We start from the raw sequence: 22,102 nt of genomic DNA, 5'->3' as shown, positions 1-22,102 counted from the left end.
CACAATGGTGTTGAAACGTCAACATCAGTTTGACAACTGGTTTTGACGGTTGATTGTTTTTTAATTCGAATACGTTCGAATTAGCGGACATTCGAAGTAGCGAAATCCGAATGAACGAATCCGCTCTGTAGTTTATTAACATTTTAACTTATTCTATTCCTCCGCAACACGTGCCAACGATCATATTGCGCGCTTCATCAAAAACTCGCACACAACATTTTCAGCGCAGTTTAGTTCGCCGCAGTGCCGCAAGATATCGTCAAATCCAGCAAACAGCTTGTGTCAATCTGACGTCTTCTACCCCTGTCAAGCAGTCTGTGCTTGTTCAGGTGAAAATTATTTCCAATTCGTGTTTGCGTGAATGTTTTCGCCAGTTCTTAGTGATAAACCTATTTTCAACCCTTTAATTATCACCTTCGGGTGATTAGGGACTCAATCTACGATTGTTTGTGGGGTTGTGGCTAAGTTAAACCGCGAAGAAAGACGTTTGGTCGCAAAACTCATCGGAAATTTGTGTGAGTGTCAGTGTTTTTAAGGCGACAGCTGCTAGAGTTCCTGTTATCAGAGTGGATCGATAGATATCAATCATGGAGCATATTACCACGCCAAAGGTAGGTCGATCAAAGGCACTGGGTTGGATCACAAAAAAAACTGGCACGCCTACTTGGAGAACCACTCACCTGGAAAACATGTCAGCTATGTATGAACTGCAGCACAAGGCACATAGGCTGCAAATTATCACTGCACTGGTGGTTGTTACATTCCAGCAGACAGCCTAAAGGCTTTGCTTGCAGTTTGTAGAAACTATCCACCACTGCATGAAGGTTTATTAGTTTTGTTGTGGGGTTAACCGTGGAGGTCACTTGTAGAAGGAACTGGAATGCAGATAGACGCTGTTTATTAGTTTTATCCTGATTTAATACTCCTTGACGGAAACCAAATGCCAGGAAATAACTCTTTGCTTCTGTTGTTTATAACTAATTGTAGTTATAATTTTATTCGACCGATATCCTGCTAGTGCCAGTTTGAAACACATCTATGAAAAAATAATCAAAGGATTGTTAAACACGGCTTAAATAGATGTCCCGACTCACCCCATGTGACCCGATTAGCCACCACGACTTACTTAAGGTGAAACGGGAGGCACCACAATATTGACTCCACGACACAAGTTTTTAAGCGCAGTTTTAAGAAAAAATGTAAATCGATCAAATTTGTCCATGTGTAATTTTTTTGTAGGAAATTCAATTCCTTGTCCTTTTCTTGTCATCCTAATGTGCACTAACATTACCTTGAATGAATAAATAACATTTATGTAAAATAACATATGTTTGTACAAATGTTAAATTATTCGGATCCATCCATCACACACAGCAAAAATAAGTGTAAATTTGGAAGGTGTAATTTTAGAAGATTGAATATTACCTCTTTTATGATATAAGTTTACCTCAATTTACACTGAAAATGTGACATTACACCAGAATAGTGGTAAAATTACACATTTTCAGAGGTAAAATTACATTTTTTTTTCTTCTGGCATAAAAGATGTACCCCTTTCCAGATGAAATATTACCATGATTATTTTTTTCTGTGCAGAGTGTAACCAGTGTATTCATCGCTGATAAATTATTTTTAATTTAACATGTACAGTCGACTCTCTGGCTGTCGATCTTCTCGATATCAATATTGCTCCATCTATCGATGAATTCTTCAGTCCCTTTAAACTGCATACTTCGATTGACTTTATTCCTCGATATTTTCTCTTGCTTGAAGGATCTCTTCACAGAGTAATCCAGAGAGAACAGTCCGAACAGTTGTCAGAAAAATTTGTGGCTCGGTTACGAGTATACCCTTTGGAAAGGTAGCGGCTCTCGACGTTATGTTTTGAGCGTTACGGGTTGGATGAAGAAAATTATTCATCATAGTAAACTTAGGATATGTAAGATTTGTTTGTTTTGACAAGTGCCAGCCATCAAGGCTTCGATTTTGTATTTCTTTCAGTTCAAGTTCTGATTTTTTGTAATTTAAAAGACCTTGGGGGAAAAAGACCTTGGGAAGCAGCTAAAATCCAGTCTAAGCCTGCAATGTCCATCAGAACCACCCAAGAACTTAGATTTGACGGTGGAAAAAAAGCATCTGGTGGGGTTTGCTTCCTTTCGGGTTTTTTGTTTCACTCTCATATGGATAATGAATATGCTGCCGAGTCAAAATTGCTGCCCGTGGATTAGGCAGGATCTTTTTGCCTAACCCAGGCAGTTTTCCTAACGTCCAGGTGCTATCTTACGAAGTTAGTCATATTATGGTTTAATGACCATTTGGCGATTGTTCACGCTCCATACAAATAAAAGTGTGGTCAACAAGAAAAGAGAGGGTCTCAAAACGTCGAAAAGTCTGTTTATCAAATCAGACTAGGATTAGGATTGTAAATGAAAATCAAACATATAAACAATAAGATTCCATATGCAATGCTAAACATATTTTCCTAGTGGTATGTTCCTTCGTTCCTTAAACTGACCAGAGAAATTGTTCTGACTAAGCATTCGGTCAGAAATTTTAAGGCCACGGAAACTGTCCCAAACAATTCCGCACAAATTTTCACTTTGAAGAAAGTTTAGTTTTCTGAAAATATCACTGGAATTCTGTTGGAATTGGAACTTGAAATTGATTACGCGAAGCCACATCTCCAGTGAGAACCTGGTACAGAAAGCCTAGCGTTGCCAGCATGAAGCATTCGAAACAGTTAATTCTTTGGCGGGCATTGGCCCACCCGGTGAAAGGCGGTGGTTCCAAGTTCTTTTTCCAACTTTTCCAGCACCTATCCACGATAGCCGTCAGTAAATTCCCTTTGTTGATGTAGAGCTTTTGGAAAATGTTGACAACTAAAGATTGCACCTGGTTGCTGCGATAAAAAAGTAACGCTTAAAAAGTCAGTTCACTCTAAGGCTCACGACAATCAAAAGTGTTGCTAAAGGGGGGATGTACCACGATGTACCGCGTAACGCAACCATAAATTAAATGCCAGTGCTCCCTCTGGGTTACTCTGTGATCTCTTCCTCGACGGTCCCTTGGTTTCTGTTTGCTTTAAAAATCTCTTCCGGTTGTCAATAATTTTACTTTCTCATGGCTTGCATAGACATTTTTCTTGGCGAAACGAAGCTTTGAAGGGTGTTTGACATTAGTTTGTTTTTGTTTGATGGACGTTGCCATGATTCTCTCCCATAGCTGGGTATCAAAAAAAAAAAAATATTTTCAATCGAGTCGTCATTTTGCATCGTTCTGTAAACTGATGATTCTCTTCCTCGACGGTCCCTTGGATATTGTCAACCAGAGAGTCGACTGTATATACCTTTTAAAAGAGTACAGCTTTTTTTTGTAGGTTTTGACATACTTTTATGTATGAGTATTTTTTGAAAATAATGCAAAAGATTTGAGAAAAAACGTCTCGATTTTTTTTGTTCAAGGCTCCAAAAAAGTTGGAATGGTAACTTCAACTCGCTGGTTCTCGGGCATTACTCAACCAATCAAGACAATTCTTTTTTCCAGTGGTGTGTTAGAATGTCTAGATGATCCTAGAACTTTGCAGAACCTAATTTGGTCAAATCTGTAATTTTTGCGATCAAAAACATTGTTACAATTTTTTTTTTTCGTGTAAAAATAAAATCATCGAAACTTCACAGAGGCAGTCGTTACAAAAAAGGTGGAACGATGCATTCGGTCGCAGAAATTACAGATTTGTTCAAATCAAGTTCTGCTAAATTTTAGAATATCTAGACATCACAAATCACTGAAAACAAGGCTTGGGCGTCCGTGTAAGTTGGACATGCGTTGGGCGTTCCAGTGCAGTTAAAAAAGGTTCTTTTTGTAAGGTTTTACAATTCGTTCAACATTATCAGCATCATTAGCTCAAATAGTTTCAAACAAATTCTTTGCGCTAAACCATTTTTTTTTCAGAAGTGGTGGTGAAGCAGAACGATAAAAAACAGTTGTATGAAATTTTTTTGCGAATAAAACATATCTTTTTTTTTATTTCGACTGATTGGTTGATTGTTTAGTTTATTTGATCAAATTTCCTTTGACAGGAAAAGCTTATAAAAATACCTGCATCAAAACCTGCTTGTTTTTGGTAAAATTACAATAAATAAATACAATTATAAAATAAAATAAATAATTTATGAAAGAAAGAAATAAAGTGTTGAATTAGCAATAATTGTTTGCTAAAACATACAAACAAATAGATTTTTCTAAGTACATTTTTGAATGTGAATATTTGAAAATCTCATGCTTATTTGTTGAATTATTTCTTTGATATTTAACATATTTATTCGCTGTAAAATCTTGACAATATTATTAATATTTTGTAAAATTATCGCTCAGAAGAAGTTCTTTAAAAAATTTCAAAAATTTTCCAGCATTTTTGTCAAGATTTTTCGGCAAAACACCATGTCTCATTTTAATAATCAAATGTGCAACAATTTAAATTTTACACTTGCGGTAAACCGATAATTTGGTACCGTAATCTAGGGTGAATCGGGACTACAGTCTGAATAGGGACAGCAGTTTTTAGAACACTTAAAGCTTTTAAATTAGGAAATGGATGTACACATTTTGTTGGCCTGAGTCTGTTCTAACCGAAACCAACCAGAAAAATCAAAATATTGTGCTCCAACATGGTTAAAACTGCTGTCCCAATTCACCCCATGTGTCCCGATTGACCCCAGTTTACGGTAATTAATGCCTTCCAGAAATTAAAAATTTCAAGACTTTCTCCGGTTCGCATCTTTTGTTCGTTTTTCGATGTTTCGAGCCGGGGATCTGTTTCAAAACACGAATTGAAAGTTTCAATCATTTTACAAAATCTGGAGTTATGTATTTTTTGAAAAGGTCCAATAAACCAAATTTCCAGTTTTTGCTTTTTGGGTGTTTTTGAAACCATTTTTAGTCAGGGGTGTTAAAAAACTCCCAAAAAGCAAAAACTTAAAAAAAATCCAGAAATGTACCGGCGTGTACCAGAAACATGAAAATTATAATAAATATTTTGTTATTTCAACAAAACTGTCTGGTGTGTTGAAGTCTCGAACAACTACATTAAATTTTCCAGAAAATGACACATCAATCGAATTTTTGTACGAGCAACTTGAGTGTTCCTCCCCTGTAGATTCAGAAATGTATTGTTGTTTGAACACTCGTGCTCAAACTCAATGCAATTCAACGAATCATCTTTGCGGTTAACTTTACGCAGTTGGCCTGGCCGCTTTAACGTTTGTGATGTTTCAAAGCAATTTATTGCATTGGGGCACTGCAATTGTTAATAATGACAAGAGGATGCTAGGCGTTAATCAACCTCAGGCATTTTCCAGGATGCCCTCGAAAGACTGGCTGCGCTAGGGTCAGATTAGATTAGATTAGATTAGCAACTTGAGTGTTGAAATGGCAGAGATTTAAACTATAATGTATTTGACCATTTGATGAGTTTTTTTTAAATTTTGAGTCATTAAAACTCCCATCGAATTCGTTTGTTCCAACAAAATGAGAAAATTTCCAATCAAATCATAAAAACCGAAGTGAGGAAGGGACAAGTTTTACAGTGAATCAGTAAAAACACAATTTTGTATATTTTCCTTGCATTTGGCTGTTCCCTTAAAATTGATTCATTGGCTGGTTTATTCTTTACATTTTTTTACCTTTCGCCATAACGTAACAAATGATAAGGTTTATTTTATGATTCAACGACTGACTCACATTACACAAACCATCTCAGTGTCGAACCAGCCTTTGGGGTAACATCTTAACAGTTTACGAGTTTAACTGATACATTATTCAAGATTTTCTGGCTGGCTTTCCTCTTGGCTCCGCTGGGTTCGCTATTTAGAGTTGAAAAATGTTTCGAGCCACAGCTTCTTGTCTTTTTTTATTTCAACAATTTTATTGGTTCAAATGACATAAGAAGAGTTGTAAGTTTTCTCGGTTCTCCTTAAAACAAGAAAAACACAGAAAAAGATAGCTTTAAAATTATCATTTCTGGGTGCATCCGTTTAGTTACGTAACAATTGCAGCAGTGGAAAGAGCAGCCCAATGCATTGCTACACGTTGAGAATTATTCTCCTGACCTTGACCTTGCTAGCAGGGATGCATTTCTCTGAGCACGAGAGACAGCAAGAGAGAAAGAGAGAGAGAGTGAATAGTAGGTCACGCTTTTTCCTCGAATTGGACATTCTGCAGGCGTGGTGAAAGGATGTTAAATGACCAAAAAGAAGAAACTGACAGCGCAAAGAGCAACCGCAGACAGGATGCAATTGAGTGTCGTTTTTTCTGCAGGATGCAATATGTTGGATGCCATCCGCTGCTGATTGAAACATTTATATTGATTGTACCCTTATAGGTTTTGACAAAGTCACGTCAGGAAAAAAATAGTGCATGATATTTAGTATTGAAGCTTGCATGAATTTGTTCACCTTTTTAAACCCAGGTGAAGTTTTGATAAAATTATTGAGTAAGAAAAATATGAAATTAACATAAATCTTGCTGTATTGGCATCCTTAATGTCATTTATTTTTTACAGATTTTTTAAAAGCTTGTTGAATAAAAAACAGATAAGATTTAACTGTTTCTTGATATCTATCGTAAACAAAACATTGAACACATTTGAAAACCCTAATACTGCCCCTATTCGCATTAATGTCTCATATGTATTTTCATCACTTCTGAATTAATGATACAGGTTGGTTCAAAATCATGTCTCTTCTCGAAATCTTTCAGAAATTCCAAAAATATCCAGTACTTTGTTTTATACAACCAGAAGAATTCAATTTTTTCATGAAAGGTTTGCCTTGACTGTATTTGCATATGGGACATTTTTGCGAATAGTGGCAGTATAATTCTTTGAAAAATAAAGATAAAATGTTCAGAATACACTAAACCTCTGGTGGTTGGTCACTTTTTCGTTTGACACTTTTTTAGTTTGTACCGTCAACTAGGGCGAATTGGGACACATAGGGCGAATTGGGACAGCAGTTTTAACCATGTCAGAGCACAAAATTTTAATTTTCTGGTTGGTTTCGGATAGAACAGACTCAGACTAAAACTGCTGTCCCTATTCAGTCTGTAGTCCCGATTCGCCCCAGATGACGGTACCCCGTTGGTTGGTCAAAGTCAAACGAAAAAATAACGAACTGTCACTTTTAACACGGCGCTCACACACACTATCAAAACAAACGTTTGGTAGTGTGTGTGAACGCCGTTTAAAAGGGGTGTCAAACTTAAAAGTGACCCCGTTCGTTTCACAACAGTTGGTGTCAAACCATCGAGGTTTGAGTGTGTATCAAGCATAATAATGTAAATGGGCAAATGTGGATTTCACATTAAGATTCACAAGGCTATGTTTTGACTCCCCAAAGACACATACTTTGATTGAAAAACGAAAACTCGACATTTTTTATAGATTTTTTTTCCTAAAGTAGACCCTCTGAAGGTGTTTTGATCCCTCCCACTAACATGTGCACTAGGGTGGGTACGGATTTTGAAAAGTTCTCAGATCAAGTGCTGGTGTTCATCAATCATTCATAGCATGCTAAGGAAAATTTGATGCTTTTCTGGGGAAAACCATTGTTCCGAAAACCCCGGATGTATTGCCGTTGAGCTCGATGGGGGTTGAACGAATCGACCTGGTATCTAACGAAAAGTTGTTCTCCAGACGATTCCGCTCATTTCTGGCCATCCTTAAAGTTTCTACATGATTTCCCCAGGCCTGTAGGAGCGAATGAACGAAAATTTTAAATTTCCCATAGTAATTTCCATGTAAACTTGAACCCGCTTGAGACAAGCCAGTTTTCAACCAAATGAGCTGAAATTTGGCGTGAGAGTCTCTATAGGTATGCCCTACAAGGGGAACCACACCAGAACTTGATCTGAAAACTTTTCAAAATCCGTACCCACCCTAGCACACAAGATTCTTTGTAATTAGACTTAGTTTAAAAAAAAAGCAAAGCAATCCACTTTAACGACCCCCGACTTTTATGACTGTTTATTTACTTCAGTATGTTGAAATAATGTAAACTTAAGGAAAATTTGTGAAATGACACCAGGAACTGTTCAATCTCGAGTAAAATAAACGGGGTCCAATATAGGACAACGAAAATCATAACTTTCCCTAAAGCCTACCCCTACTCCTATTAATTTAACCTACAACGATTAATATTTTTTTTTGTATTTGAGCAATATTTTTATCATTCATTCATTCATTATCATCATTCAAAACATCAAATATCGGTTAAATTTGATATAAAAATGAAAGTTTTCCTATTGTGGACCTCGTTCCACAATCGGATTATGGACCCGGGTCCAATATAGGAAAAGTAGGTCCATAACATGCCAAAAAAAACTTTATTTTCAAATGCCTTTTTTCTGCATAAAAGCAATTTATTGATGAAAGAAAAGGTTTTTTCAGAAGGTCTTACAAGCAATTGTGTTTCATATGTTTATAAGATCTTTTCAAAAAAAGTTCTGTACAAAAGGTGAAATAGTAGGTATTTAAAATATTGAAAACTTGTGAAAAATGTTCGTCGGCGCTACTAGGGTGGCCACTAATGGTTAAAATACCCTAAAATCGACCACCAAATGTTCAGATCGATTCGTAAAACTTTTGAAAAACGGATCACGCTATTGGACAAATGTTTACTGTGAGGCAAGTTTTCAGGGCGTCACCGAATAATTGTAATTTTTTGTATTGTTAAAAATTCATAATTTATTGGTTCAGTTTGAACTGTATAAAATATAATAATCGTGAAATGTATAATTTTTAGTTTCAAATGATGTCAACATTTGAATATTTCAGCTATTTCTTTGGGAAAGGGCGCTAGTAACCATAATAACGTCAAAAACTGTTTATTTTTCAAGCTTCATAGTAAAAATATCATCAAATTTTCCTACCCTTTCAGTAAAATGTATCCTTAAAATTAAGAATAACCCTTTTGCATTGTTACTCCCATAATATTCTCTGAACCAAGATTCTTAGTACTCATGGTTCAAGAGTAAACCCCCACGGATGAGCAAAGCAAATAAACAAAGCTTTCATCGTGTGGTGACAAATGGACGCGCACACACACACACAAACCCGAGAGAGCTTTCCCACCCACACTGATGATGTTTGTATTCTCTCTCATTTTTGACTATTTTCCACCTCATAAAGTCCCGAAACGAGAGAGAGAAAAAAGGCGCGCGCGATCAGAAAAAGGGAAAAACCACGCTCCAACCAGAGAAAATTAACTTTTCTTCTCACCACAGCAGAGACAACTCAACTGATTCGATTTGGGGCCTCCACCAGCTTGCTTGCGTCAGTTTGAGTTTTCCACCCACGGCGCGAAGGTCGGTCAATGTTCCGCGTGTGTCTCCGGTTTTGATGCCACGTGTGCGAGTGTTTGTGTTGTTCTCTCGCTGAGAAGTTGCTTGCGAATGATGAATTTTGCCAAACGGGAGCGAAAATCATCGTAAAGTGTTTTGCACCTTGCAGTCGAGTTTCAGTTGGGAAAGAGATTGCGTATTCAGCGTGTAGTACGGACTGTTTACGCCACCACGTTGGAATCGATTTTCCGCACAGACTACGGCGACGACCTTCACTCACTTCCGGTGCTTCGGGTGGGATTGTGTTGTGTCCTGGCAGTGGTGGTGCTGGTCGTTGGAGCGATAAAATGGTGCACCGTTGCGGGTTGCTGTAAATCACCCGGGAAAACCCTCCTCCAAACTCAAGTGTGATGGCCGAGCCACTGTCCCCGTCGGCGAGTTCCAGCTTCAAGCAGAACTTTGATCTCGTGACCCCGGAGTTCGAGGAGGATCCGAAGCTGCTGTGGGGCGTTCCCGTGCCACCGTTCGTCTCCGACAAAGTGGTCTCCTGGGTGGAGGAAAACTTTCCCAGCCCGTCGCCGCCCCAACCCATCGAGTTCAGGGGGCTCAACGTGCTGAAGAAGGTACAACTTTCCAGGTGGTGTTGATGCTAATTTAAAGTGCGTGATTGGAATTCGCCACAACTACAGTGTTTACGGGAGAGGGAAACTTTTTTTTAATCTACTTAGTGGTTGGTTCAGTGGGCCCTCTACAGGGGATCTTTGACCTATAAAAGAGATGGGGAAGATGTGTTCATGGAAGTTGCAAATAAAATACAAGATAAAGCTCGTAAACGAAAGTTTAATATTATGCCATACAAAGTGATGCTTTTCAAATGCAAAAATGTCGTTTGCCAACAAAAGCTTGGCAACCAACTTTGAAGGAGAGGAGAAGACATACATTTCCAAAAATATTAGCATTGGCTCAAATTTAGTTAATCAAACATTTAATTAGGTTTTTTTTAAATCAAATATTCAAAGTAAACTTTCTAATGGTGAATTTGAACAAATCACTTCAATGTATACACTTTCTAGCTAAATTTTGTAAGAAACACATTGACTGTCAAATTTACTCCTGTTTTTAACAAATCCATTTTTAAAGCACTATTGAAAACAACTTCTTGAGCATTTTCGGGGCCTATCCTATCACTTGTTTTTTGAATGGCCCGCTTAAGTAAAATGCGCCAAAAGTCATAGAAAAACATACAAATTTATGAATTCAGTGTCGTAGGCTTATGCTTCGGGATGTTCTCTTCAATTGATGTTGTATACTTGATTGATGCAAATTTTCAGCTTAAAACTATTTTTATGCAAAAAAAAGGTTTTTCGACTACTTTTCCAGGGTGCGGGCAGAATGGGCCTCCTTAGAAAACAAGCCATTTCTTCCAATAAAACGTTGAAGGGAGATAATAAATGAGTTAAGGGACCTTTCTAACATAGTTTCCATGAAGTTAGACCACTTTTATAAAAATAGCCACTTACCAAAACAAACATTTTTGAAAACAGTGTTATTATGTTGAAATAAAACACTTTTTTTACAAATAAGCATCAAAACAACTAAAAAAATCAACTAATGTTGCCTTAAACGTGATTTGTTAAGCTACCAGAAGTGAAATTATCCAAATTATCCAAAATTTGTAACTTTTGATTGTTTTTACAAGGCAGGATAAGGGTGGCCCATTCTGCCCCCAAGATGATTTTTATTTAACACTACCACCACCAAGCCTCTAAATGATTTGAAGGTTCCGTTGTTTGTAATAGCTCCTGGTAATATTCTACACATTTTCAACCAATCTAACTTTCGAGAAAGCTTAATTAAGAACCTCGAAATAAACAACATTTGCGTGGTTTTGTCAATAAATTTACATTTTTGTTCATAATTCGAAAAATACAATTAATTCAAACGTTGTTTTCGGTATGGTGATGCTATTTGACGTCCTTTATAAGACCCTTGCCTTACAGTTGGTCTAGATCCATTATAAAGCCCAAAACCAAGGGTAGCCCATTCTGCCCCCGGGTCCATCCTGTAGATTCTGTGAAATGTGATCCGTTCTTAGAATCCTCTTTGCGGTTAACACAACGTAGTAGGGCTGGCCGCTTTAATTTTTGCAATACATTCTCGGATGTTCTCGGATGTACTGCAATTATTAATAATGACAAGAAAAGTGCTTGGGGCGTAACCTAATCACAAGACTTTCCAGCATGCTATCATCGGACTGGCTGCGTTTGTGTTAGATTTGATTAGATTAGATTAGATTAGACATAAAGATTTACACCTTTTTTTATATATAATTTTACCATAAATTTTTAACTGTGTCAGATTCGGCTTCACTTCACTTAATTCTAGCAAAACATTGTATTAGGGCCGAAGTATAAACAATGAGTCTATCCTGCTCGTTCCAAATGTAAACATCAACTGACCGGAGCCCTTTTACATTGTTTTGCCTAAAGTGCTCATAACTTTTGAAAGGATTTTCAGATTTTTCATCTTTTGGACGCGTTGTAAAGGTCTTTTGATTACCCATCCAACGATGGGTCGCATGACAGATTCGGACAACGTTTTCATCAAAATAGCTGAGATCCGGCTTCTGAAAAGTGTATAAATAACACTTAAGTACTTAAAATTTTTGATAGCGTTGTCTGATCCTCAATGTTTTGGACTCATTAGAAAGGTCTTTTAAATACCTTTCTAAAAATGTATAACGTGGCGGGTTTTCTTTACAATTTTCCAGATTTTAGTCAAAATCTTTTTTTTAGCATAACTTTTGAAACACTTTACTAAACTGTATAATTTTCAATGCGGGCTAATGGGACCCTAAGACGAATCGAATGAGATGTATGTATACGTGAAAGTGGGTCTAGGAGGTCAAATAAGGAAGATCATTTTTGAGTGATTTTACAGTCATTCGTCAGTAATGTGAGGGAAGGCAAAACACTTTGATCTCACCTAGAGCGTCCAATTTCCCGGGGTTACAAAATTTCCGGGAAACGGGAAATTTTTAACAAATTTCCCGGGAAATCCCGGGAATTCCCGGGAAATTTTAAATTTAGCGAAAATTATTCTAATCCTGTTTCTTATTATTCTTTTGCAACGAAATTGTATAGAACAGCAACTTTAATGGTCAAAATGAGTGTGAGGATCAATGAATGGCTTGACTGCTTATAAAAAATCATGCAACTTTGAGAAAATATATAAACTTTCTAATTTTTATGTCGTCTTTCAAATCGTTCCAAATGAAAAAAAAAAAACATTATTGGTATTTTTGTTAAGAAGGATTTTTTAAATCAAAGTGTTTGGACAGTGAAAATCTATACTCCACAACCATAAAGTTGCTTTTAAATTTGTCTCAGCGACCTTAAAATTAAAATAAAATAAAAACCCAAAAAATCAACTTGGGAATAAATAGATAATCATTGAATTTACCTTAAAATCGAATTTCTAGCGCTTTTTAACTTGAAACACTATTTCATTACATCACAACTCAAAATTTTCAAATATTTGAAGCGAGTTTTTGAAATATAGTTGTATTCTTTGGGTAAATTACATATGATAGGAAGTTGTTATTTAATGGTTAATCATGGTTTTATGATATGATTTTAGGTATGTGGTATTCAGCCTAATAAATTAATTAGATTAAAATAATTTTGATTATTTAAATTTTTTGAAATTCAACGAAATTTTTTCATATATAACCCTCTTACGCCCTTGGTAGCTCACGTGCTTCATAAATGTATAACTTCAATCTGTAATTTCTCGAATACTTAGAAACAAATTCTACTCACACAAACCTTTTTCAAAAATTTAATTATATCAGTTCAATTTCCATCCAACTTGTTCAAGGTAAAAAAAGTCAAGCAAATCTCAATGTTGATCGTGGGCGGAAGATGTAAATATCTTTTTTTCAAATGATATTATTAAAAAAAAACCATTAAAAAAAGTTGTCATAAATAATATAGTTTATATTCATTCCATAACAGCGTAAGTTTTGTTGTCCAACAAATAAGCAAACAATATTCCTAGTGGTGAATGCTTCAGAAATAAATATTATCTAAATTAAACCTTGACATAAAATTTACAGACAAGCTGATTAGTTCAATATGAACAGTAGATGGAAATAAATAAAATCAAATCAGGCTCTCCAACTATTATTTTTGTATAATTTCAAAACATTGGTGCCAAAAGGTAGGAAAATGTATACTTCTGCTTGTATTCGGGAATTCCTGAAATTTACAAATTTCCCGGGAAACGGAAATGTTTTTTCCGGAAATCCGGAATTCCGGATATTTTTCCCGGACGGGAAATTGACGCTCTAATCTCACCCCATACCCAAAATCATCCCCACTAACGAAACGATTGGAGAAACAACAAAAGGCTAACGTAGTTTAATGGTACTGGTGATGACGGTGATCTAAATACTTTTTTCTCTCGACACTTTTTTTTCTTTAAAGTTCAGCTATTTTCACTCGATGGGTGACGATGTTCAGATTCCAGCCAGACGTTAAATTGAAATTCTATCGCTTTGAAAGGAATTTTTATCGTGGCCTGATACTGATACGGGCATCCTCGTCCTTTCTATCGACAATAACCAACAGCAACAAATCATGTGGGCTTTAAAGCACGGTAGTTATTTGGTAATATTTGGGTACACGGTTCAAAGGTGATCCTAATAAATAATTTTTAAAGAAAACTTTTTTTATTCACTTTGTTTAGCAGCTTTATCATGACGTTCCTGGTTGTCCCTCTATAGCAATATATATGCTTCCTAGCATTAAACGGGAATTTCAAATGTCTGTTTCATAAATCATATCATCTGATATCATTCTAGGAAACATCACGCTTCATGGAACGATATGATTTACAACGAATACGATCCATTTTATATGTCTTTTTCGCTTTTCTACGACCCTTCATTACCATAATTGTAATCCATTTTGACCCATGCTTTCGTAGTAAATTTATTCTTTTATCCCTTTCAACAAGCTCATTAGAGCGTCGTTGCCCACTCAAACTCCAAGAAGTGAGGCTCTAATTAGGGTCCAGGAAAAAGCTTCTTCGCTACTAAAAAATGAATACCGTTTTCACGGTGTCTGTGTCTGAGGTCGAGCTTTGAATAATTAAAAAGCTTACCTTAAGGTGATGAAGTAAAACGTCACGGCTTTTCCCTTTCCCAAGAAGAACATTTTTGCTAATTAATTCCTCGATCGGACATAAACTTTTGCCAAGGCGCCCACATCCTTTTAGGGAAAAGAACAACCTTTATCGAAATTCACGTGTGTTTTTTATGACGTCGATTTCATATCTGTTTTATGAATCTCGTCGTCTTCGTCGGCGTCGAGCTGCTCAGTATAATTCTGAATTTTGATTAAAAATAGCAAACATACGACCAGACCACCCTACAAAAAGAGTTGATTTCGTTTCATCTGACACGTCTATGTGTGTTTTTTTTCGGTTCTCATTTTTTCCAGATTGAAAATGTGCGGATGATAGACAGATACAACAGCAAAAATCCAACGGTTGGGGTACTGTACCTTACGGCAACGCACCTCATATTCGTCGATCCGGACGCCAACAAGGAGACATGGGTGAGTACAGGAAATGGGTTCTAGTGAGTTGGGGGAAGGGCCTGGGTTTTTTGGATATTTTCAAGAAGGAAAAAATGAAGTGTATTTTCATCGACCGAATCTCAACTTGATGAACCGGCTTGTTATGATTTTAATTGGAACGTAACCGGGTACGGCTCTTCTGAATTGCCATTTCCACAACCTAATCAAATTCTGAATTTTGAATTTATTGACATTGCTTAATAAAGAGAGCATTTTTTTTATTTCCATTGCAAACTTTCTGTCTTTCTTACTGAGGAAGCATAGGGGAAAATGAGCAAATGTCTGTGAGTGTAAATTTTCCTTATAGATTTTCATATAGAAAAGACGGTGTGTCCAGCAAGTATAAACAAATTAATGATAAATTCCCTTCAAAGCTTCAAATCTCCATTCGCAAAGGAAAATAACAATGCATGCCATGAGAAAGAGAAAATGAGACTAAGAAAACATCAATTTGCCTGTTTTTTAACCTTTGCATGGCAAAGGGACGTATCAACAAAGTTCAATAAAGCAAAATATAGAGAATTTTCCCAGCATTTCAAAAATATGTTTTTCAAAGGTGGCAAGCATGGGCACCAATTTAAAAAAAAATGAAAAACTGCGACTATTTTCGAAAAAGTTACCTAAAAATGGCTATAACTTGAAAACCGTGCACTTTACCAAAATTTCACTAAAGTACTTTTTGATTGCAAATTCCATTTTACATCTAAAAATGAAGTTGAAAAAAATGTTCGACCAATATTTCGATTTCTTGAAAAATCTGTATTGATTCAAAAATCATAACTCGGTCAAAGATTTTTTGTCCATTCTGGAAATTTCTGAAAAGTTGGTTTTTTATGTCCGCTAAAACATATCAAAAAATAAAAAAAATAAAAATGCAGTAGTTGTTCGGTAACTGGGCGTTGTTAAACTGGGCTGCTTTTTAACTGGGCGCTCGATAACTGGGCCGTAGTCCAGTTAAAAAACAGACAAACGTCAAAAAACCAAAACAAAGCAAAATGACCAAGGGGTTAATGGATGCAAAATTCATATTCGATAAATAAAAAAACTTTTTTCAAACTTTTGTTTAATTTCAAGTTACAATTAAAGAAATATGAAAAAAAGCATTGTAAATTAATTTGAGTAACTTTTATTTTTATATTTCATCTGGAAAATATTATGCATCGGGGACCCCTCGTTATTTTTTGTTCAGCCCAGTTAACGAGTGACATTCGGTGACTGGGCTACGTTTTCAGCCCAGTTACCGAACAACTACTGTAGTGTTTTTTTTTGCAAATCAAGTTTTAGTGACAAAAAGTGAAATTAAATATCACCAAAAAATGTTTTCCGTGTATCATTTTTTTTTTTTCAGTGTAGTCCATATCCATACCTACAACATTGCCGAAGATACCAAATCGATCAAAACATTCCTTCAAAAGATACAGATTTTTGAATTTTCACATGTCATTTTTGTACGGACAGCTGCCAAATTTGTATGGAAAATTATATAAACGAACTATTGCATCATTAGTTCGTTCATATAATTTTCCATGGCTTCTTTGGGCATACCGAAGGCACCAAAAAAGTTTCAGCCGGATTAAAAAATACAAAAAAAAATCGAATGACCAAAATCTCAGAAAATTGCTCCCCTTTGAAATGTTAGTCTTGATTCAGAAACTTTCAAAATATTGTTTTTGAAAATATCGGAAAATTTCACGAATGTTTCATTTTGTAACATTGAAAATCGGACTATTAGTTCCTGAGATATCTACATTAGAAAATGAAGGGTTGTTTGGGTAAAACTTAGAAAACTTCAATTTTCCCGTTTCTTTTTCTTTAATCCGCTGTATTTCACCAACCAGAGGTCTAATCTTCATTGTCTCTTAGACAATTTTCTAGCAATTTTCTGAACTTTTCAAAAAAAAAATTTTGGCGGTGGTCATTCATGGTCACTATTTTTGAAAATCGAAAAAATGCAAATATTTAACTGAAATCAAACTTTCAGTGGCATATCTTAACTACTTACTTTTCGATTGCAAATTTAATTTTTCAAAAAATGAAGTCCACATTTTTTTTTTGTATAAAGTTGATTTTTTTTTTTCAAAAATCCCTTTTTTTGAAAAATTTATAACTCTCCGGCAAAAATTTTTACCATACTTCTCTATTGATCAAAAGTTGCGAGTTTTTGTTCCGTAAAACATATCAAAAAAATCAAAAATAAAAAAATATGGATTTCGTAAAATTTAGGTTCTGTAAAAAAGTTATATTTAAAAAATCGGCATTTTTTCCGTGTACCTATTTTTTCTTAAAAATCCTCAACAATACCTATAACTTCAAAGCCACCAACGTGATAAGAACATTGCTTCAAATGTTACAGATTTTCGTACCATTTTGTTTGTATGGACAATAGGGTGTTTCATCCAAACAAAAAAGTTCTCAGAATCAGGCAAACCGAGGTTCCCCTAGTAGAGGATACCCATAGAGACTCTCATGCTAAATATCAGCCCTTTTGGTTGAGAATTGGCCTGTCCCCAGCGGTTTAAAGTTTACATGGAAATTACTATGGGATTTTTGTGCTTTTCGTTCAATCGTTCCTACAGGTCTGGGGACAACATGGATTCACTCGGCATAAAGACAGGTGTGTAGGGGATGGTCCAATGAACACATTCCAGAAGGAATTAGGGTTGTCCATTCTGTCCCCAAGGTGCGCATTGGATCGACGTCCAGGGTCTCCAGAATCAACGATTCACCCTTCAAATGTACGCCTTGTCCTTAGTATGCTATGACGGCTAGCAGAAAATTACGACGCCCCATGTCAGACGGTGAACACGTGGGGAAGCAGAAATGCATCGGCACTAAGAGCTCTTCTTAACGGCACTCAATTTGTTCTGGTTGGCATTTAAGTTTAAAGTAATGTTATGCTTGTTGCCAGTTAAAAACGTCTTGTTTTTAGCATGAATAATGTGCAGAAAACATTGGTTCATTGGGAAAACCGACTTCAGGTATATTTTCATGTGACTGTTCTCATAGGCTCTTAAGAAGAACGTCTTAAAAGCTCTTTGAGTGCACCTAACGGTTCTTAACCTATATCTCACTTGGTTTATTATATAGACTCTCAGGGTCTTCGGGAGCCTTAAAGATTAGCGTAATAAGTGTGCTCTAAACACTGGCACAACATGCTGGGAATCATCTACGCCAAATGCCAAACAAGTTCTTCTAAAAGAGGAGTTAGAGCGGATGCACGTCTGTGGGGAAGCATCGATTGCATTATTATTACAAAATCATCATGTAACGTTATTTGGAATCGTGCAAATTGTTACAGGAACATCAAAAATTATAATTTTATTACTTTAAAGTATGTTTCTGAGCCAAAATTTGAGTTAATACTCTGCCACGTGTTGACATGGGGCGTCGTAATTTTCAGCTAGCCGTCATAGCATACTAGGGACAATGCGTACATTTGAAGGGTGAATCGTTGATTCTGGAGACCCCGGACGTCGATCCAATGCGCACCTTGGGGACAGAATGGACAACCCTAATTCCTTCTGGAATTTGTTCATTGGACCATCCCCTACACACCTGTCTTTATGTCGAGTGAATCCATGTTAACCCCAGACCTGTAGGAACGATTGAACGAAAAGCACAAAAATTCCATAGTAATTTCCATGTAAACTTTAAACCGCTGGGGACAGGTCAATTCTCAACCAAAAGGGCTGATATTTAGCATGAGAGTCCCTATGGGTATCCTCTACTAGGGGAACCTCGGTTTGCCTGATTCTGAGAACTTTTTGTTTGGATGAAACACCCTAATGGACAACTGCCATAACTGTATGGTGAACCAAAAAACACAAAATGGCCTCTTTGGTTAAAGGGAAGGCCTCCACAAAGTTTGAGCCAAATCAAACAATACAAAAAATAAAAAGGGTTGAAATCGGCCGATTTCGCAGAGAATTGCTCAAGTGGTACAACAAGTGTCTCCCCTTTCATCCATGTTTCTTCCGATTCTTTTCTTCATTCAGTATTCAGATGTGAAAGAAGCCATAAAGTGTTTTTACGTGCTGTTTTGTGTTGTTTATCAACTGACTAATATTATTTTCAACCCTCGTGTTGTGTGCGGAGCTTTTGCCATACATTTATCAACTTGGTTACATGTGATTAATAACAAAACTGACTAAATGTCCTGAATAAATAATTAATATCCATGGTTGGTTTCGCTAATTCCATGAGATTATACCCAACGAACAGGTCAAAACAAGCTTCTGTCGGTTAAAGCTTTCTCGAAGCTAGGAACCCCAGCTCAAAAGAAAATTAGCAAAGCAAAACAAATAATGAATATTTAACGTCTTTAGTGGCACATTATCGTTGAGTATGAGAAACTACCAGGATTCTCGTCCTTTCCTCCACCACCAAACTCTCATTCAAGATCCGAGACCATTGAACAAATTGCGGTACGCTGATATGAATCAGGCCTAATTGAAAACATCTGATGCCTGCCTGGCCTCTGGTGTGGATGCCTGGTCATTTGCAGACTTTTGCTAAAAGCGAGAGAGGAAATCTTTTCACCACTTGAGCACGCCGTTGTGCAGCCGAAGGCAAAATATTTTTTATACACAGGATAAACAGTAACCCACCGCCGACCTCTGATTCCGGACTCCGGATTGGATAGCCGGGATGATGCGCCAGACCAATCCATCATGGCTGTGTCAGGGCTGTCAGTCTGCGGCGGTCATTATCGGTGAAGTGGCTCGCCGCCTGGCGGAGGAATGAGGCCTAGGAAAAATAAACAAAACATTACCTTCTCATCCCCTTGAGAAGGAAAAGCTTTTGGGAGCGTTTGGTTGAATGACACGGAATGGTTTCGCTTGGTGATGAGATAGGCATTGTTTTTGGAAGAAGTTCACCAAACCCTTATGAGGTATCACAACAGAAAAAGATATTGAGGAATGGAAAAGGATCAGATAAGAGGAATAATTAGGTACACTTTTCCTAATGGAAAAGAGGTTTTGAGTGACTCACCACACATAACCTTCGGACGCCTAGAATTGAGCAGAAACTATAGCAAAAGAGACCACAAAAGACCCGAAGGTCATTAAAGTGGATTGCTTTTTTTTAGACGCTAGGAAAAAATATATGTAATCCCAAAAAATATTAAAACAGCGATAGGTATATCTAGCTAACAAAATCCGCGCCATGAAGAAAATTATCCCGCGAACTACCAAGCTCGCGAAAATAGTCAGAAGTCCAGGATTGCTTTGCTTTTTTCCTATTAGAGTAACAATACACAGAAAAAAAAGTGTGATTTTACAGGACACTGAACGGATGTTTTCAATGTAAACATGCTTAATGTAAATTTGAAAATCGTTGTAAATCGTTGTATTGCTTTTAAAAAGGGTAAATGTAAATCGAAATTGAATGTAACCTTTAAATCCCATGTAAAGGATCTCAATTTTGTTGACATTGGCCAAATCTGAAAGTATGAAAAGCATGTAAATGTATTTTTGATGTAAAATGTTGTAAATGTAAACTCAAACAACATTTAAATTGAAATTGCTACCTTATTATGGAATGACAGCTCAAGCGGATGGCAAAAACAAATCAGTGCAATGTTATGATTGTTTTGTGCGCATGAAACTGAAGCTTTTAAACTGTTTGTAGCTGATTCCGCTGGTGCATGGTGAAGGAAAGGTCACAACATTTTATGCCGGAAGGCGGAAGTCAAAGGGAACTTGTTTGTTTACGTTTTAAGATCATTTGGGGTCGTCTTTGGCATGGCTTGGCGGTGGAGATGTTGAAAGTGATTGAGTGCGGAAGATGCCGGTGTAAACAACAAGAATCAGCATCAAAACAGGTAAATTGATGTTCTACCACATACAAAAGTTTAGTTGAGATTAAGACTATGGGATAGATTTTTAGGCAGGGCCTCTAGCGTCAGCAGCGGAAATTGGTTTCCAAACGGGAAGATGCCTGGAGCTGGGGGGACGACGGGTAGTTGTTCTTCAGAATTACCTTGTATATGTTCACCTTTCTAAAGATGTTCTTTACCCAGCTGGAGGCGGTCAGGCCGGACAGCAGTTCGAAGACGAGCTGGGCAAACAAGGAGTCCTTGTCAAACTTCTGGTGGATCTATCTTGGTACAGTTCGTATTTGGTCTGGATTTTCCAGACAGCGAGGGTCACTCGTAGGTTAGGACAAAGATCGATGCTTTGAACAAGCTTCCGGGCTCGGTCCGGTCAACGATCGAACCCTACAACCTGAAACTCGGTCTCGCCAGCTTTAGTTATCGGTGTAGCGGAATCTTAGTTCTTCAGTGTTGGTCGTACTGGTTCTTCACCAACTGAAACAACGCGAGAAACTTTCAAGAACTTCACGGTAAGAACACAAATCATTTTTAAAACTAAAGTTTAAACTAAAAAATATATTGTTTTACAGAAAAAAAACTGCTCTGGCAGGGAATGGAAAAGATAAACCAACGGGATGACAGCAAAAACACCGAAAACAAACAAATTTTGCACGCTGCAAGAGAATTCGTAGAAAATCTGCACAAAAAAACAATACACGTTAAATATACAGAGGTTGGTCATGAAACCAAACTAAACTCTTGTTTTGTTCGGTATTCTTAAAAAAACGTGTACCTCAGTGCTATGGTTGGTGTCTTGGATAACAAGGTTTGGCTACACCCTAACCAAAAATCATGATTGTCTGAGTTCAATATCCCACTTTTCATACGATTTCTTGAGTTCAGGTCTAGAACCATAAAAATGGTTATATGAGTTAAACTGAAAAATCGTATGAAAAAGTGAGTTGTTGGACTCAGCAAATCATGACTTTTCGTTAGGTGTAGAGACTGTTTGCCATCACATAAACAGTTTGCTGCCACTTTATTTTGAGGTGCCTGTTTTCTTAAATTTAGTGTTCAAAATGTCCCGCTACGGCTTGAGCGCTGAGGACGACCGCTTCCTGACCGAGATGGACCAGTCGGAGGAGGTCGGCACCGACGCCGCACCCCAGGAGGAGGAGGACAATCAGTCGTACGGCGATGAGATCCAGATGACTTCCAAGCAGGTTCTGGACGCACTTCAGCACGCCTGGATGAACGAAAAGTTAGCCGTGCAAATCTTGCCGTACGAGGAACCGATCGTGGACATGGT

General features: G+C 37.0%; 1 protein-coding gene and 1 long non-coding RNA gene across 4 annotated transcripts in view; both read left to right on the top strand.

Annotated features, from left to right (window-relative positions):
* Positions 1 to 291: 291 nt before the first annotated feature.
* Positions 292 to 22,102, top strand: part of LOC6030833 (myotubularin-related protein 8) — a 32,567-nt gene continuing 10,756 nt past the window's right edge. For 2 of the 3 annotated variants that reach the window (XM_001841624.2, XM_038260056.1), the window contains exons 1-2: positions 9,333 to 9,959; positions 14,841 to 14,957. In XM_001841624.2, the coding sequence (XP_001841676.2) occupies positions 9,747 to 9,959; positions 14,841 to 14,957 (330 nt within the window). In that variant the 5' untranslated portion in view covers positions 9,333 to 9,746. Of the gene's footprint in view, positions 612 to 9,332; positions 9,960 to 14,840; positions 14,958 to 22,102 lie in introns of those variants that run through there. The other variant, XM_038260057.1, reaches the window with a different exon arrangement.
* Positions 20,381 to 21,323, top strand: LOC119768812. The gene is made up of 2 exons (XR_005278235.1): positions 20,381 to 20,802; positions 20,860 to 21,323. It is a non-coding gene; the product is annotated as an uncharacterized LOC119768812 (long non-coding RNA).

The sequence above is a fragment of the Culex quinquefasciatus genome, chromosome 3, assembly GCF_015732765.1.
Source record: "Culex quinquefasciatus strain JHB chromosome 3, VPISU_Cqui_1.0_pri_paternal, whole genome shotgun sequence".
Classification (NCBI taxonomy): Eukaryota; Metazoa; Arthropoda; class Insecta; order Diptera; family Culicidae; genus Culex; species Culex quinquefasciatus.
This window is presented reverse-complemented; position numbering and strand designations above follow the sequence as displayed.